The sequence below is a fragment of the Chlamydotis macqueenii genome, chromosome 22 (assembly GCF_036417535.1).
Source record: "Chlamydotis macqueenii isolate bChlMac1 chromosome 22, bChlMac1.mat, whole genome shotgun sequence".
Classification (NCBI taxonomy): Eukaryota; Metazoa; Chordata; class Aves; order Otidiformes; family Otididae; genus Chlamydotis; species Chlamydotis macqueenii.
Window position 1 is genome coordinate 4,740,434 of NC_141577.1, and position 18,394 is coordinate 4,758,827.

General features: G+C 45.8%; 2 protein-coding genes across 10 annotated transcripts in view; both read right to left on the bottom strand.

The window, feature by feature from the left end:
* Positions 1-10,670, bottom strand: part of RPS6KA1 (ribosomal protein S6 kinase A1) — a 55,004-nt gene extending 44,334 nt beyond the window's left edge. For 5 of the 9 annotated variants that reach the window (XM_086765307.1, XM_086765304.1, XM_086765305.1 and 2 more), the window contains exons 1-2: positions 3,162-5,433; positions 371-2,709 (exon numbers count right to left, since the gene is read on the bottom strand). The gene's annotated coding sequence lies outside the window, so the exon portion shown is untranslated. Of the gene's footprint in view, positions 1-370; positions 2,710-3,161; positions 5,434-5,922; positions 6,016-6,098; positions 7,156-8,014; positions 8,113-9,093; positions 9,212-10,464 lie in introns of those variants that run through there. The other 4 variants (XM_086765309.1, XM_086765303.1, XM_086765308.1 and 1 more) reach the window with 4 other exon arrangements.
* Positions 10,671-13,596: 2,926 nt separating this feature from the next.
* On the bottom strand, positions 13,597-17,418 carry HMGN2 (high mobility group nucleosomal binding domain 2). The gene is made up of 6 exons (XM_086765234.1): positions 17,040-17,418; positions 16,193-16,237; positions 15,805-15,834; positions 15,414-15,464; positions 14,959-15,054; positions 13,597-14,504 (listed from the first exon to the last, which is right to left on the bottom strand). The coding sequence occupies exons 1-6, from the start codon at positions 17,052-17,054 to the stop codon at positions 14,469-14,471; spliced, it is 273 nt and encodes a 90-aa protein (XP_086621360.1). The 5' UTR covers positions 17,055-17,418; the 3' UTR covers positions 13,597-14,468.
* Between the last annotated feature and the right edge of the window lie 976 nt (positions 17,419-18,394).

Here is an 18,394-nt window from a genome sequence, read left to right on the forward strand (position 1 = left end):
CTTTAGGCTGGAAGAAAAAGGGCTCTAAACCCACGAGTACCACTGCACCTAAATAAAACTACCAAATTATCCTGCCCACTTCTTTTACTACAACAGCAAATTAAAGATATTGGGGAGACCGCAAGTGATTTGTGTGTAATTATCCCCTGCATCTCTGCGGCTACTTTTATTAAAGGCTGGGAGAAGCTTTTGCTGAGGTAGCTCTACAGTATCCTCAAAATTACACTAGCACCCCAAAAAAAGCCCAGGTAATCCCACAGCATTTAGCAGCAGTGCTGGGCAGACAAGCTAAGGTCTCTCAGTCCCCAGCTCCAGGACTCAAAGAGAAGCAATTTATCTGCTGACAGAAGCAATATTTTATCAGACTGACCTTCCCTCGATTCCTGCACCAGACAACGCCGAATCCTAGTTGATGAGCAGAACGTGAAACATGCCACACCGGATTGCAGGTGAGTCCAGGGCAGGACGTGGTGGAGAAATGAGGTAGTGGTCTCCCTCAGGGTTTATTTCCTAGTCAAAAACAGCTATAAAAAGCAGCTCCTGTCCTGAAAGTAGGGTACAAAAAGTGTTCTTCTGAGCTGAACAGCAGAGCCTGCTGTTTGGGTGGCTGTCACGGCTAAATACTGTGATTAAAACATATATACTGGCATTTTTCTGAGACATCTCTGGGGAGAGCTGCTGCTGTGGTAAACAGAGACTCCAGATCAGCTGGGTGGCCCTTTTGTCAGCATCGCATTTTCTGAAAATTCAAAATGCTGCGGTTTTAGCTTGGTTTTAAAAACATCAAACCCTCCTCAAATACAATTGTAGATATTTTAGCCTCTGCAGATGGCTGGTTTTTGGTGTGTAATGTTTCCTTTTCAGGGAGAACGACAACAAGATAACTGGATGTTAAGCCAGTTATCCCCAAAGAAGCACTTCCAAAGCAGATGTATCAAGACTGGTCCTTTTCCACATTACCAGATCCAGTTTTTCCTCAGTATTCCAAGAGCTGCCCAGGTGATTTTCCACCTAACCGTACACTAACCCAGTGCTCCCATGGCTCATCGTATCCATTCCTTTTGCTGAAGCCAGGCAGCATCTCTTGTTAACCGCCTGCCTCGTGCTATGCTGCTCTTACACATATAAGGAAATGCAAAAAGCTCGCAGGCACAAGAACTCGCAGGGCTGAGTCCCAAATGCCTGCTATGATCTACACACTCGTGTAATCTGCTTTGTGTTTACGCTAAGGCAGTCATTTAATTAGAGCTCGCAGCAACCCTCTTTGTATTTTTAAGATTGACTAATCGGTTCCGTAGTTCATTGTTATCCTCGCTGCACTAATAGGGAAACCGAGTCATGTTTTCAGCAGGCTGTCAGGGTAGGACTTGAACTCCTTGTCCTGTCTTCTAATCCCCAGTTCTCAATTCACGAGCTCATTTCCTTGCCTCTTCTGCTTTGTTTTTCCACTATGAAGGAAGAAGTGATAGATCACCTTGTTTTGACCCCAGGGACACATTTTTCCTTAGTGTGGTACAAACATCACATTGAAGATATAAAGCAGGGGCCCTGCAAATGAGAAACTTTGGCTGTGCTTAACAGCAGAATTGTGTTTTGCTTTTCTGACAGATTTCTTTCCGTTCCTTAGCGCTGTGTGCAATTGCAGCTGCCTCAAATGCCAGTGTTTTCCAAGGCAGGTCCAGGCAGCGGTCAGAATGCAGAAATTACACCACAGCAGGCAGTGGGATGAAGAGCTCCTCCGGGAGCACAGCCCAGGCAGCTCTCATTCCCCTGAACAGGGTTTGTGCAGACTGAAGGCTTATTGATACAGCAAACGCCTTTAACCTCTGCTGATACTTCCTGCAAAGGTGAGCATCATGCTACCTTGCTCAGCTTGCATTTCTGAAGGTGTCTAGCATGTCTGAAGTCCTTTCTTTTGGAGAATATATTGCATTTTGCCTGCTGGTTCTACAAACTATTAATCTGCTAAGCCCACTCTGCTTTTATGTGGTATTGCTGCAAACCATGCTGTCCTTCCCACAGACCAGATCTTCTGAAACATCTCCCAGCGAGCCCCTGGCAGAAACACGGACAGCTCAAGCCAGGGAAGAGTTTTGCTAGCAGAACTGATTAAGCTGTTGGCTCCTATCTCTCTGGAACAGTGAACTGCGCTAAGAGGTGCCTTGAGGAGAGGGACCTGTCGGAGCCAGGTTGCGCACTGAGAAGGAATGGGAGGCAGTGGGGAATGAGCTGCGCAGCGAGGCCATAGCTGCTGGTTGTCATGGATACAATCGCTGCCTGTCTCCCGTATCAGTTACCTTCCCTTTCCTGGATGCAAATAAACAAGTGGTGGTCTGCTCCTGTTCCTATGTGGGACACAACCCTTGACATCCAAACAAAAGGAGAAAAAACTTCTGTTTCGAACCTAGACATCTCTTCTTAACATCATCTGAAGGGAGAGTGGGAGGTGACTTGCTTTTTTGGTATTTGAACTATGTGAGTCTGATAATGCTCTGCCCAATTGCATTTGGTTCTGTCGTAACCTTTGGCTATTTCCTAGGACCTCAGAGGAGCTGTTTTCACAGCCCATTCAGCCTTTGCTCTTGCTCAGCCTTCTGGATTCATGACGAGCTGCTACAGACTTGGACTCCGCCAGCTGCACGCGCTTTCTGTTGCCTTAGCACACACACACCCCGGCAGAACTCTGCAGGCTCCAGTGACTTCAGCTCCCTGTTTCAAAGGAAAAACAAGAGGTCAAGTGTGGCTGAAACTACACCTGAAAAAGGCTTTTACAAAACCCCATATAAAATACAAGCAATTGCTTTACTTTTATTTTTAATTTTAATTTTCAAAGCAGGTTTGCAGCCCAGGTAGTAAGTTATTTATAGAGAGTTACCCGGCAAATTGTGTTTTTAATTAGCACACAGATGTGTTTGTAGCTCATTTCAGTGTAGCGCTATGCGAGGGAGTGATAAGATGAAAGAGAAAACTATTAGAAACTGTAAACAGAAGTGAAACTGCCGGGCCTGTTTTCACTGTCCCCTAGCCAGGGAGAAAGCTGAGTAAACAACAGCGCTAAGTAGAGTTGTTTTTTACGGTTCTTTTAGGTCTAAGAACTTGTAAACAAGTGATGGGGCTTTTAAGTGGATACAAATAGATGTCCTGAGTTTTGTGCTACTTACAGAGTAAACTGCGGTTCAGAGGTCCCAGCTTCTCCAGACAGGGTAGGGAAAACAAAACCACGTTTCAACAGAAACTCAACTCTGTCGAGAGGAAAATGTCATTCCAGTGTTCGCAGTCTCAAGCCTACATCATGCAACTGAACAAGTCTTGTCCTGCTTAACAGAGGGCACACACAACTACCTGTTCCCAACTACCCCGTTCTACAGTTTGGGATGCCATCATTCAAAGTAAAAACCAAACCAAACAAACAATTTCAAAATTGGAAGTGAATTTCAGAAAATCTGATGAGAAGCCTGAGGACCTCAGTAAACTACTTTCCTTAGGGGAAAAAACAAACTTTATTACTGATTTGTTCAGGACTGTTACACTCATGACTGGCAGTATTTTACTTCTTAGTCCTCTTACAAAACAGAGACTTGCACACATCCAGCCTTGACATCCCCAAAATAACCAGAGAAATAAACTTCCAAAATATAAGCAATTATCCTGCCTAGGAATATTTTGGCCTAATGACCAGTTGTGCTACATAGGAAGACATCATACAAGCAAGATTTTCTAGAGAGGTGTGGGAAAGAGGTGGCTTCATCACTCAGGGAGAGAGAAGCAGGTCTCCAACGGTTCTTCTAACAACACTTGTTTTCTGTATTTTAGAAACCAATTAAGACAGCGCAGCAGCACAGCTACGACTCAGCTGGCTTGCATGGTCAGGTAGCAGATACATCTACGTGGTGCTCAATGGTTTCCTTGTTGGGGAGTGAACAAAAGGCACAACAGGTTAAGGGATGCCAGAAATTCTATTACCCGGCAAAAGAAAATCTCTCTGTCCCTCATCAGTACTACAAAAAACTACAAGGCTCTTAGATATTTCGCAGTGTTACAGGTCTCTCAGCACACCATAAAATGGTGCAAAAATACAAGGTTGGTACTCTGCTGCTTGACTATTTCCAAATATTCCCTCTTTTCTTCCCCGGGGACAGGATTAATACCTGACAGCAGAAGAGAATTTGCTAACAGTGGAGGGAACTTTTTGTTTCTGCTTTTTAAATTGCTCTTTTCCTCCCCTCACCTTCATGATGAGTAAAGGAAGGGAGCTTGGAGACTGCTCTTTAGACATTCCTCTTTCCGAGAGAGGTACTTGTGTGGGAGATTAGAAATGTAAGGACTGTCCCGCTGCGCCTTTTCTGGCTTTCTCTGAGGAGAGGCTTGGTGCATTTCTGGTGAGGTTACCTGGAGTACTTAACACCTCTCCTGATGAGGAAGGAACCACTTGATCCTTAACCAGAAAAATCCTCTTTCAGAATTACTCTCTAGCGAGTAATTCAAAGTTCAGCCCAAAGGGTTTTCTGTTAGCAGGCTAAAAATCCACCTGCCTGATTCTTGTGTGCTGCTCTCATTTCATTGTCATACTCCAGAATTGCTCAGAAAATATAATTTCTAGGACTAAAAAGAAGAAGCTGACTTGTATCTTTCTTATGCTAAACTTTGTGGGCACCCGTGTGACCAAAAGCCATCTCTTGGTTACACTGCGACTGTGTCTTTCCTCTGTCACTGTAAAAAGCGGAGGGTAGTGTTGCTCAGATGGTAAAGTTCTACCACTGGGGACTAAATATCTTCTAAAGAGAAATGTGTGCCAACATTCATATTCAAGAATTCCTAAAATAGGCACATTAAAAAAAATAAAATAATCAAAGACTGCTCAAGGCACAGAAAAACCTCCAGCACCCAGAGTGCTCAAGGGACACGTCCTCACCATCGGTGGGGCAGGCGATGGGACAGCCTATCTCGCTCACCTCTGCTTTGCTTGCACGTGCATCTCCAGCCACTGAGTCACAGTAATTTACAAAGTAAAATCTTCAGAGACAGGTATTTTGTCACCCAATGGATAAGCAAAAGCTTCGGCACCCACTGGGTTGTATCAGTAAAGGTTTTGCCAGAGGCAGTGAGCCTTTAAAAGGTTCCAACTCCGGAAGACAGTTTGAGTTTTGCTGCTGACTTCAGTGACAGCAAAAATGAGACTTGCATAGTAGGTGATGGCTTCTTTTACTCTTTTCCTGTGGGAAATCAGATATTTGCTCATAACCTGGTTTTAGAAAGTCCTGACCAGACCTGCTGTCTTATTTGTCTATTTAAAGTCTGCACAGAATAATTTCCCCTTAACCTAAGAAGCCACTAACATAACGGTGGAGACAAATGTCCTGTGACAGCAGCCCAGCATAAGATACAGTGGAAACAGGGTCAGTGGAAATAGGGTCAGTGTGTTGGAAATGCATAATAAATAACGTCTGATGTAACATTATTTAACTCAAAAATCTTCTCTCAAATATAAGGAGCCTGGGGTATGCTACAGTCCTTAAAACAGCGCAAGAAACACAGTGCTATTAGCTGTTAATGCTCAGTAACATCATCTACTTGTTGAAAGGTATTGATCAGAGAAGGAAAACAATTTTTTTGGCAGCTGTTTGCCAGCTCCTTGGAAATTAATATGGGAGTCCATTACCAATGGACAAATGTCCCTTCTACAAGATCACGAGCTTACTTTTTGCCTGCTGTCAGAAGCGTTTCGGAACAGACGATACAGGCAGAAGTGGAGGGGTTTAAATATCATCACAATACAAACAGAAATGGATGGGTTTAAATATCAGCACTGCGGCTTCAGAAATTAATTGTTCAGTAAAGTGCAAGGGTTATGTTGGAAAGCACACCAGCTTGGATCAAGAACAGGGTAAACCAGCCTATTCCAAGCATCGGTTAGTTACCCACCATGCTCCTGCAGTTCTCAGCAGCAGTCGCAGGGAAAATTGAGTTATCTGCCTCCCAGCGTAAGATGGGGACTGCATCTGAAATGCAAAAAATCTGCAGAACTCCAGTGTGGGTGAGGCAGTGACGCTGGAAGAATCCCTCTTGTGAGGAAAGCCCGGTATTGCATGGAGACTTACATAAGGCAACTGCGCATGGGAACTGCTGCTGGGTTAGCTGCGCACAAGTGCAAAGAAGCCACCGTTCTGTCTTCACTTACGTCTGGTTGCATAATGAACTACCTGTTCAGACACTGTTTCTTCATACTGGGCAGGAGCCCAACGCCTTTGATTTAAAAAAATAAATTGTTGTACATATCACCGCTCTGGTGCACAAAGGCAGCACATGCACAAATGCAGTGCCAAGCACACAGCATGTGAAAAGGACCTTGGGATGACATTGGGGCGTTTTATCTTAAACAATCTGTTTACTTACATGTGCAAGCCAGGCACTGTATGGAATATAACCTAGCTGGGGCAGCAGACTTCAGTCTAACCGGTACGCCCGCTCAGGCGGCTGTGGGGCTGCCAGCCTGACCGGCTCCGTGAACCACAGGAGGAAAGGGTCTATCAGCATCCCCGGTTCTGGGCAGAGCTGCCCTATTCTTTTCCTCCCCAAATACAAAGCATAAGCTCAGCTTAAGGCTGGCTCATCCTTGCTTTGCTGATAGAAATTGAGTATTTACTGAATTAATCAATAAACCAAACTCCCAAAGCAGTCCCCTGCAAACAGCTAAGAACCCTGGTCTGCTCGTTTGGCTGATCACAGAATAATCACTGAAGGTTTGTTATTTAGGAACTAGAGGGGCATGGTGATGGAGCCTGTTTAACAGAGACATGAATAAAATCTACGTCATGTTTTTCAGTACAGCACATGCTCAGACATCCCTGAACATTTGGTTTCAGTGTTCGCTACGTCTTCATGCCACAGCATTTATACTTGTCAGTGACTGGAAATCTCTGCTTTTTCCCTATAATTCTGGGTAGTGTTTTGCCCAGTTCATCCCATAAATACATAAATCCTCACCCCAAGCAGGTACTGAGAACAGAAGAAAAGGAATGTGTTTGGCTTACCAGGAGCTCATCTTTCCGTTTGGCATCCACTTCAAGGAAGTATCATGAGGGTGTCAAGTGCTCCACATGCAATCTCGCCAAGTCTGGGAAGCAGCGACTTCCTTTCCAACTTTACGCGCTGCTCCTTGGTAGAGATAAACATGGAAAGCATGTGTTAGGAGGAGATAACCCAATGACTAAGGTATTCCATCATGTAAAAGGTGAATGAAAAACAGCTCTCTGCAATTGATGGCATTGCTTCAGCCCAATACACATTATAGGATGGCATTCTGCGAGACTTAACAAATGCAATGCTGGTCAAAGTTGCCAGCTAGCAAACTCAGCACAGACTTTTATAGCATCAGAAAAATCAGGCTAGTCAGACTTTTAAGGAGCATTGTGAATTAGCACAGATTTTACAATGTGATTTCCTACGTTGCATTTAGCTTGTAGAGAAGAAGCACGTGCACTCAAAATACTGGCATACAAAAGCAAAAGGGGACATGACAAAAAGTGCAGGAAGCTTTTCAATGAAGTATCATTTCTTTGAACAATACCATTTATTCTGTAATCCCAGGTTGAAGATGCAGCAAGTCTGATACAAGAAATTTGTACCAACATGCTTAAAAGTGGCCAGGCTTATAAGATACCTATTTAAATCTGGGTTTAAGATAAAGTATCCCTTCCCCAGTTGAGGACAGATGAGATGGATAGCAGCAGCTCTAGTTTAGGCTTAAACTTTCAGGACATGTGCCACAGCAGCTGCTAGAACTGCCTGAGGAAGAAAAGGAATGGTCCAGTGATTCTTAAAATAGAATTTGGGAAGCCTAAGTTCAAAGGCTTGCTATAGCAGAGATAGGTCCTGTGAGATGTCAGCTATGCCTGTAAACTGATGATGAATTGAACACTCCATCCGGATTTCAAGCAAAAATATAACAAAACCTGGAAAGCACTCGCATACTGTGATTGTATAGATACATCTCAGAGGCTCAGAGGGGACTCACACTGCTCAGGCAATTATCGTTTGTCTGAACGCTGATCCTCTGAAGGTGGCAGAAGAGCAGGCGGATGGAGGTTGCTGGAGGAGCGCTTATCCCGCTTTCTAAAACCAAATAACAGGCATTAGATTGTGATAAAACAGGATAAACCAGACTCCAGCCTCCCAAGTTTGCTAACAGGCAGCTTGTGCTGCGTTTGGACGCTGCCTGCCATTTCTTGGCCTCCAAGCACTGATTCTGTGTTTCCTGGTACCACCGTGTGGTGAAGGGAAGGAACAGGCTGTTAATGAAAGCGGTGTTAATAAATAAGATCAACAGCGCTACGCAAATCCCCGAGTTCGCTGGGCTGGGGCAAGGAGGTACTGGGAGGCTGCCAAATCCAGCCTTCACCTGCCAGCACGCCTCAGATCCAGCTTACTTTTGAATCCATGCGAGAGAAATTAATTCAGTATCAATGGAATTTCCCTTCCTTGATTTCTGCAAGGCTTGCCAACATGGAAGCTAATTTGGTCATGGCGTGGCAGGGAAACCTGGGCATCTCAAACCAGGCTGCAGTCCAACAAAACCTATTCACCAAACACTCACAACATAGTAACAATCTCTGCTATTATCTCCAGTAAGACAGAAATTACAAGAAAAAGTAATTTAATTGCCTGGGTTTACAATTAGTCCTCAGGCTAAACTAGGAACCCCTAATGTATGTACATTCAGCTCTTACACTGAGATAACACTTATTTCCATCAAGAATAAGCACAGAGATACCACTTTATTAGCATAAAGGCACACAAAATCTCCTGTCTGGGCAATGCTAAAATAGTAATCTAGTGTAATGAGATTAGTAGTAATCTAATAGTAGCTCCTTTCTCGCTTCGTGATTGCCATATACACAACAGCAGCAACCAACAAGCCTGAGAGCAGAGGAGAGCTGTTGCCTGGAACAAAGTTTGTTAAAAATCCAAAAGTAAACTCAGTGGGATAATTGAGTAAGGTAAAATGAAATCCACTATCACATCTGTTTAGAAGGGAAAAACCTAGAAAGTTTGGGGTTTAAGTATCTGGCAGCAAAATGCAAAATCTTCCAGTACCTGCTGGTGCTGTGGAAGGTGGAGCGATGCGATGATACATCTCTGGGTCATCTGCAGCCGCTGTAGGAGCATTCCGTCTGCCTTCTCTCAGTACTTTCTCCAGGCTGGTTTGATGCACCTAAGGTGATGAAATACTCTCATCTGGAGGCTTTAATGCATTTTAATAGGATCTCACATATAGAAAGTTTTCCCTAATGTTTTCTGTTGCTATTTCTTCTGTCACGCCATAGATTTTCTGGCACCTTAAAAATTCCCGTTGCAAGGAGATGGTTAAAAACCAAAATTGTCAAAATAGTTTTTAAAAAAGCCCAGCCTTTCACATCAGAAATCGTCCTAATATGAAATTACTAAAGCTCTTTATTAGTCAGTATCTCCTCCTCATTAGCCTCAATCAAACTTTACGCAGAATCAGCTCCCCCTGTGCCATCTCCTTCCTATCCCCTTCAAATGAGGACGGGCTCGCTCTGTAAATTGAGTTTAACTACAGCTCCATTTCATCTCTACGAACTGCAGGATAAAGACCCATTTCTCAGAAATTATAGTCAGCAATATTAGTCCCCTGGTATGGTATTACCCTATCTGGGATGATTTAGGGACAATGAAATCCCTGTGCCATCAAGCTAGGTGATTCTTCTGACACAAACGATCCTGCAACTCAATATTCACTGGGTGCGCTCGCTGAAATTGAGCCCGTTTTCCTTCCCTGTTCCTTTTCATACCCACCCATGGCACGGCTCAGCTGACAGGAGGAGGCTACTGTCACTTTTTCCAAATATAATCGAGCTCTGTGAATACAAGATGAAAACTGCTGCAGGAGTAAATTATCCTGAAACTCAAAACTGTTAATCCAGGGGCACTGCATTAGGAGGAGCAGGGACAGGAGTTCATCAGTCTTGGGGAGTCCTTCCAACACCATCTAGTTCAGTTTTTCTTGTGTTTTTTTTTAGCCCAACTTTTACTTGAAAATAAAAACACGGTTGGGGTAAAGATGGTTCTCTAGGATTACAATAAACGACCCACTGGCCTGCAACTAGCTCACATTAACTTCTACTTGATTTTAATTTAATTTAATATCACTTAGTATACTGCTTCTGAGGAATTGAGAGACTTTGCTCTATCATTTCTCAGTAATCCAAATGTTCCTAAGACCCCAGCAAAAAACCTCAAATATTAGGAGAACAAGAATCATCCACAGGCTCCGCTGGAAGCCTGCCAAAGGTTTCAGCGTCATGAAGAACTCAGCCATTCTTTGCAATCTTACTCATTAAGAGACAAATAAATTATAACAGTAGTTTGGGTCTATTTCCCAGATAATTTGTGCTGCAATTAATAAACTGAGAAACAGTTTAGTGGCATAGCCACTGATTTTACCTGGATTTAAACCATACAGGTACACAGCTACTTCTTCAAGCCTGATGGGGAACACTGAACCTACTCATTGCCATTCTGATCCTGGACGTGGCTGTTCCCCTCTGCATACAAGCAACTCAGAGCAACAGATTCCCCCGGCACATTGCATCAAGCTTCTGGTTCACTCTACGTCTCTTGCGCAAGTCAAGTTTTTCTGTAAGAGGATGGATAAAATGAACGTGGGAAAGGTAGCAGACAACAGAACAAGAAAAATTATCATGTAAATTGACAGTGAGTGTTCAGAACTGGGGTAATTAGCAGAAAGACAAAAAGCTTTTGTGTCTTATTTTAAGTACAGGACACATCACGCGTACCCGCCTAACAGCCTAGCACAGCTTTCAAGTAACCTCCAAAAATGTAACCATTGAAAATGAAGTGCTACGGCTGACCAGGCATGACCAGGATCCCAGCCGACCTACCCTTCCAAAATGTCATTGCCGGTCCTCAAGTTAGCAATATTTGAGAAGCATGGTGGAAGAATCGTGGACAAAGAACAGAGGACGATGTCTTCCACAACAGAGACAAATTCCTAGACAGGACACCTGAGCACAGCCCAGGAATACAGCCCAGCTCTGACAGCACTATTTGTCTCTACACCTACTACTGGTATTTTTACCTACAGTTAGTGCGATCCCTGGTCTTTCCTCAACATCAGCTGCAAGCAGGAACTGTTGTTGTGAATTCCCAGAAGGTTTTTTAATGTTCAAATTCTCAGCTTGATTTAAAATAGGATGCTCTCTGTGTTTTAAGTTGGAAAATAATTGCACATCATTGCATAGCACTGGTACCCTTCAACAGGAGATCATTGGGTAGTTTTCCTGTTAGCTTTCTTTCTGTCCAACACTGGTGGTCTCGTTTTTGTCCGCTCAAAGAAATAGGACAAAAACACATGCTAATGCAAGGACCACCTGACAGGCCAGCTTTTTAAAGGCTCTTGGCAGCATAAATCCATTCCCAGACGATACACAGAGACATTTTCCATGTAAAATGATTACAATTTAAGAGAAAAACTTTTGTTTAGCTTAAGGCATTCTGGCAGCTGGAGATGCAGATTTGTGGCTATCCTAACCACTAAACATGCACAGATTGCAGCACAGGGTTGCCTGCTCTTTAGCTTTTAATTTACAAAAACAATTAGCTGGATTTACATCCCTTACCCTCTATTTGCTTAAGGAGAAATAGAGGAGCTCTGCCTATCAAGCCAAGCCCAATAGCCCAGTAACCCCAGCACAAGGGCACGTCCAGTAGGAAAGACCTCAGATGTAGCAAAAGGTTCAAACCTCACAGCACCGAACGCGCGCGTCACTACGTGGAGAAGAGACAGGCAGATCCCTCACCTAGCCAAGACGCAGACTATCCAGGAGGGTTAAAACTTCTCTAGCAACTTTTACGTGTATGGAGGAGAGGGGACGTTCTGCTCAGCAAGTAGATTCCAGCCCAGGATAAAAGAAAATGCTGGAGTTCTGTAGCAGAAATGAAAGTGTCCGTACTTCCCAAAGCCTATTACGGTATCAGCGTGAAGCAACGTGTGGCAAAGACATTAAGGCGGTGAATTCAGTACATCCGAGACGTAATGAGGTTTGGACGCTCCCTGGTTAGCAGTAAGATAGCAGGGCTGCAGAACTACAGAGAAACCTACGTGGCAGTTACCACATAAAATCATCATTTTCCTGCTCGGCTGGAGAAAACGTCCTGTACAGAAACGCACAGCACCACACGGTTTAGACTTCTATGCATTGAAAAGATTGAGCAATAGTTAAGCAGCAAGTTCTTCAACAAAAAGAAACCCTGCAATTACACTTTATTAGCAGTACTTTATTTAATGACATGGGGATGAAGAGACCTTCCGACCACAAAGACGCTCACAGGGAACACCAGAGCATTCCAGTTGGCAACCTGACCAAACCCCATTCACGTGGAACTGCTCGTTCTCTTTGTAGAAGCCCAACAACATAATGCTCTACAAAAGCAAAGTCGGTTATTTCAAATCTCCCGATTTAAAAACATTTAATTAAAATATTGCTTTAATGTAATGATAATTACACTATTATTACTGGGTGAAATCCCAACTTCACTGCCCAGACAGCACTTACAGCATCACCCAGGTTGCGACCAAGTCTCAGGCCACGCCACAGCCTCAGGGCTCATCTCCTTCTGGTACCTGAAAACTCAGACTCGCTGGGAGTTCCAGAGCTCAAACCTGCCACCAGCCCTCTCGCTCAGGCGCTGGAACTGCTCTTGCTCCCTATGAGTCTCTTCTGCAAGACACGGCACAGTGGATCAGAACAACGTCACGCTACTGTAACAGCCTTTTCCTTAGCACTTCGTGCGTTCTAGACACAAAACTGCTGTCAAATTTGTTTTCTTTGGATTGCCTCTGAGAACAGCACAGGTTGAAACAGGTCACTGAACTTAATCGAGAATAGACACTGGAGTGCCAGAGAAGGCCAAGCAGAGATGAAAAAAATACTCAAGTCTGTTACTGAAAGAGACATTCACACATGAGCATTTTCGGTTTGGCTCTGCTCTATAGCGTAAGCCACGACTGTAAAAATGTGTGTTTTTACTCAACAAGTCTTATTTCCTGCTTAGTCAACTCCCACAGCGAGGTCTGTATTTGATTAGCAGAAGCAACAGTATTCAAGCTTAAGTGCAGAAATCTAACACACAATCAGTTTGATGGAGCTAGTTCTGGTTTCACCACCAAGAAAAACTTACCCAAATTTATTTTTCTCCACAGTGCCTGGAAGATCGCTGTATTCTTCCCCTTTTTGTATGGCACTACTTTTAGACAGTAACAAAGATAATTTACCTCAGTACGCTCACTTACATGCTCCATGATGTGCCTCCTAGTAAGACAAGTTTCAAAACATCCTGCAAGGATCTAGCTTTTGGGTAAGAAAATCTCGCTTTTCTCTTGCAAATTAAGTCTGAATTAATTATCGGAATTAAGATGCTTAAAACAAATTCTTGGCCATTAGCAAAACATTGCCTCAATACAAAGGCATACATGTACGCACCAAGTAGTCTTCCGACGTTATAACCACACAGCAGAGGTGAAATAAAGGCAAGAGAAATTAGAAAGGCGTTAAGAACAGTCCAAGCCAAACCGTATCCAGCTTTATTAAAGGTACTTTTCATAAACAATCATGGTAATTTAGGCAGGACATGGGCTACAATCCGCAACATTTTACAACAACTGTCAAACTCCCCTCCGTTCATGGACTACCAAAACGTAAAAGTTGCTATAAAACTGAAGAATCTTCATTTCATACTCGTAGAGGGAAAAGTTTAGAGTGAGGGTGGACACTTTCACATTTAGCATGTTGTTTAACAACTCTTCACAAACCTACCCTGACTTTTCGAGGAAAAAAACTGAAATGCAGGTTTCTTAATCTGAAGATACACAATAAAAAAGGAGGAAGTACAGCTCCTTTTAGAGCCATTATATCCCAAATTAGACAGAAGTCTGGATCACCTGATAATGCATCTAGAGCGGTAAGTCCCAAAATGCTGTTTTCTGCCGTATTTCGGAGGGATGGGCTCTAGGCAAACAACGAGGACGTGAAAGGAAATATGGAGGGCATTACGACCTGGGGTTTTGAAGTCGGCAACAGGCATCTTGGGAACTTCGATGTTCACTCAGATACACTTCACAGAACTTAACAGACGTGCAGCACGAAGGAATCCCTTCCTCCTCTATTCAGGAAGGGCTCTCCTTCCAAAAACTGGGGGGACTGGGAAAACTTTTCTTATTAAAATTTAGATTCTGAGAAATAGACTAAGTGACATTTGTCCCCACTGCCCCCCCCTCCCCCAACACAACAACGAAGCGGTCTGTGTGCTAACAACATAGCTTAAAAAAAAGTAAAACAAAATTCTGCATTGTTATAAAACTTGATAAAAAATAGTATTTCAAACTGTACAGTCACCAGAAGTACACAGTTATCAAAAATTCACACATTTTACTTGGCTTCACCAGCTCCTTCGGCTTTCTGTGCCTAAAAGAAAAAGGGGAACCAGTCAATACACAGCACGCACTTGCACCAAACAACTGGTAACTCTTTTTTTCTAAACAGCGGTTCTCTGAACAGAAGAAACCTTATCTGGGCTGCATCACCATCATTTTTAACAAAACGAAATTTAACATTTGAAGTACTGTAAAAGGCAACCTGAAGCTGCTTTATTACACGCGAACTTTACGCGTTTTCAGAGCAAGGCACAACAGTAACTTTCATGTGGCAACTTCAACTGGCAAAAAGACAACTTTAACTCTTTACCAACCAAGCGACACACCCCCTCCATCTGTTGATGTGTTCTTAGTGTCACAAGCAACAGGTCTAAATAATCAAGCGTTAATTCCTCTGCATTAGTGCAAGCCTAGACCTGTCTACGTTAGATATGGAAAAAAATAATTTGCTGGCATAACACAAGCTGCCAGAGCCGCTGTTATACCTGGTCTGTTTTGGCATCTCCGTTTTCTGCAGGGTTGTTTCCCTCCTTGCCAGCATCAGCTTTCCCCTTTTTTCCCTTGGGCAACTTCTCACTCTTCTGTAAATGTAAGAGGATGTATGCCATTACAATTACCAACACCTAGTTATTAAGCCACAAGAATCCAAAAAGTAGAATGGTAAAAAACAACACTGGATGCTGGCCTGAAAAGAACACAACACGCAAATGCGTGCATCTTTAAGAGACAGACAACAACTGTGAGGAGTCTTCACTTTGGTATTTTTTATGCAAGTTTTGTAAAATTTAAAAGTTTTCAGTGCAACTTTACAGAAATGATGATGTAGTTCTATTTAACCACTACATACAACACCATTCAAAGTTTTATGCGTTATTACCGGACAAACCTAAACCTCATAACCGATTTACCTCTCAACAACAGCGCTGATGCAACGACTTACCTTTGGAGCTGCCTTTTTAGGTTTAGGCTCTGGCTTCGGAGGAGCAGGCTTCTGTAAGTGAGAAAAAAACCATTATATCATTCAAATTATTTTAAGAGAAACATACTACTTTTTTAAAACATTCAACTCAAATAGTTTAGTTTTAGAAAAGCAAGTCAAAACATTTGAAATTGAAGCACTTAACTTGATTTGTCAATTATCTTACCACTCCCATAGCACCACACAATGGGACAGTTTGTTAAACCAGAAACTTTCTTCCAGCTGAACAATGCGTCTCTCCAGAATACCCACAGTTCTCACACAGATGCAGAACCTAATACTCAATACTTAATACTTAAAAATACTTAAAAATAAGTGTTGTGACATCTCTGCTCAACAAGAGAATACTCACAGCAGATAACCTTGCCGATCTCCGTTGTGGCTGTTTAAAAAGAAAAATGATTGAATTCAAGGTGATGAAATATCAACTATCAAAAACTCCTAAGATAACTCTAATCTCAAAGTAGCAAAATCTCAGAACTAATGTTTTAAGTTTTTAGTTCCCCTTTTCCCTGTTCTCAAGAAACAGGAGACTATCATGTTTAAATCACTACTACTAACTAACAGTAGTTAAGTAGATTTTTCAGGGTTAAGGTTAAAAGTTATTACTTTGAAAAGTCAGAATCAATTAGGCCTAACCCTCCCCCTGCTCCCCAGTTCTCTATTTTGATGAAGTTAAACTTCATCATCCAACGTAAACACTTTATGATCCAACTTTCTCAAAATACTGAACTTCTTACCTCATCCTTAACTTTGGCCTTCTCGCCCTTGGTATCTCCTTCAGCCTAGGAGGTGAAACACAAGACACACCGACAAGTTAAGGGGAGGCACGCTCAGCCCTCCCCCCCATACCAGCACCAGCAGTTGGTTTTAAGCCCCCAATCTCCGAGGGAAACGTTCCCAACCCGCTCCCGGAGGGTGCCAGGCCTTCACCTGCCCCTCGGCCCGGGTGGGCCGGAGGCCGCCGAGATCCAGGGAAGGGCTGGAGGCACCGGCGGGGCCTGGGGGGAGGGCGGCAGCCCCTCTGCCACGGGATCCCCCGGCCGGGAGCCCCACACAGACCCACTCGCAGCGGGGCGGGAGCAGACGCCTCCCCGGAGGCGGGGGGGGGGGGAGCGGCGCTGCCCCTTCAGGGAGGCCCCGCTCCCGCCCACAGCTGCCCCCGTGGGGCGGCGGTTTTGGCGGCAAAGCAGCGCCATCGCTTCCCGCCCTTTCCCGCCCCACCGGCGCTCCCCCTCCCCCCCTCAACTCCTCGCCCCGACCTCCCGCCAAAACCAACCGGATCGGACCGGCGCGCCCTTCCCCCGCCGCAACCGTTAGCACAGCCCCACTCCCACCCCCCCACACGGGCGCGCGCGCGGCCGGTAACGGTCTCCGCGCCGCCCCGCCCCCACTCCCGTCGGGGCCTCGCGCGCGCCACCTCGCAACCGTTACCGCCCCGAAGCGGGGAGGAGGGGGCGGGGGGGGGGAGCGCGTAGTCCCGCCCTCCCCCCTTCCACAGGCGCAGGCAGTAATGGAGGGGTGGGGGGGCGGCGGGAAGGTAGGCCCCTACGGCGGAGAGGGGCCCGGTGACCCGGCGCCACGTACCTTTCTCTTCGGCATGGCTCCGTGCGGGCGTGTTGTGTGTGTGTGTGCGTGAGAGGGAGCGAGGGGAGCTCGGCTGGGCGGCGTGAGGGGGCGGAGGGAGAAGGCGGAGGAAGGGGAGGGTGGGGGAAGCCGGGCGCGCTCGGTGCGGGGCGGCGGCGAGAAGCGGGGGAAGGGAGCGAGGAGAGGGGAATGGAGGGAGCGGAGCGGCTGTCTGGGCGGCTTGGCGGGGGCTCCCTCCCGGCTGGGCGCGCTGGGCTCCCGACACTGATTTGAATCGGGTGTTTATAAAGTTTTATATAGAGCCGGACGCGGCCCAACCGGTTCCAGCCGGATCCCCACCGCCCCGCCTGCCCATTGGCTGGCCTGGGTCACGTGGGGTGGGGCCAGGCGGGGATGAGGGGAGGATGGGGAGGCGGGGGGGCCGCGCTGAGGCCGTGGCGCGCGCGCAACGGGGCCTCGCGCCCCCCGCCCTTTTCCCTCCCCCTCCTCCCGCGCGCCTGCTCCGGGGGCGGGAAACGCTGAGGGGAGCAGGCGAAAAAAAAAAAAAGGGGGGGGGGGGGGGGGGGGAGAAAAAGCGGGAACGCAGAAGGCGGGGAAAAGGGGACTCCCGCAACCCCTCCTCGGCGCGGGGGGTGCGGGGGCGCCCAAGGGTGCGCGGAGCGGCGCGCAGGTGAGCGGAGCTGTTCGTTCAGCACTGCGGCAGCCGCGGGGCCCCTCCGGTGAGCACGGCAACTCCCCCCCCGGCCCCCCCCACCCCGCCCCTGGGCTGGGCGGGAGAGGCTCCCGGAGACAGCGCAGGGCTGGGCGGTCAGGGCACGCACTTTTTCCTGTAAAAGAGGGAGAGAGGGAGAGTTACAGGCAAACAGAAGGAAGGGGGAGAGAGAGGCTGTGCTAAAATAAAAGGGAAATAATCAAAATGCAGGAAAAGGTACATTGAATTCACACAGGTGTGCACTGCTTGCACTAAGTGAGTTATGAAGTTGGGCTCCTTCCAACCGGGGCTATTTCTCACACCTGGGTACAGGCACGGCCCCTCTGCTAGAAACCCCCTTACAGGACAGCCTTACAGCACCCCGCTGTCCCCAGCCCTCTCCCCCCATCTCACTGAACTTCATCCGAACACCCCAAGGAGCACGCGTCTCCCCTTCCCATCCCCAGGTATTCCCTCAGGCTTTTTCAGACCTCAGAGAAGAGCACCTTTTTTCCTGTCATGCTGATTTTTCACATCCTCGCCGTACAAACACGAATTAGAGAAGTTAAATTCTCACTGAAGGAAGGCTGTTGCTCTATTTTCACAACTGTCACAAAGATTCGTGGGAAAGATGCGCTCCTGAAACTCGCAGTTTGCCTGTGCA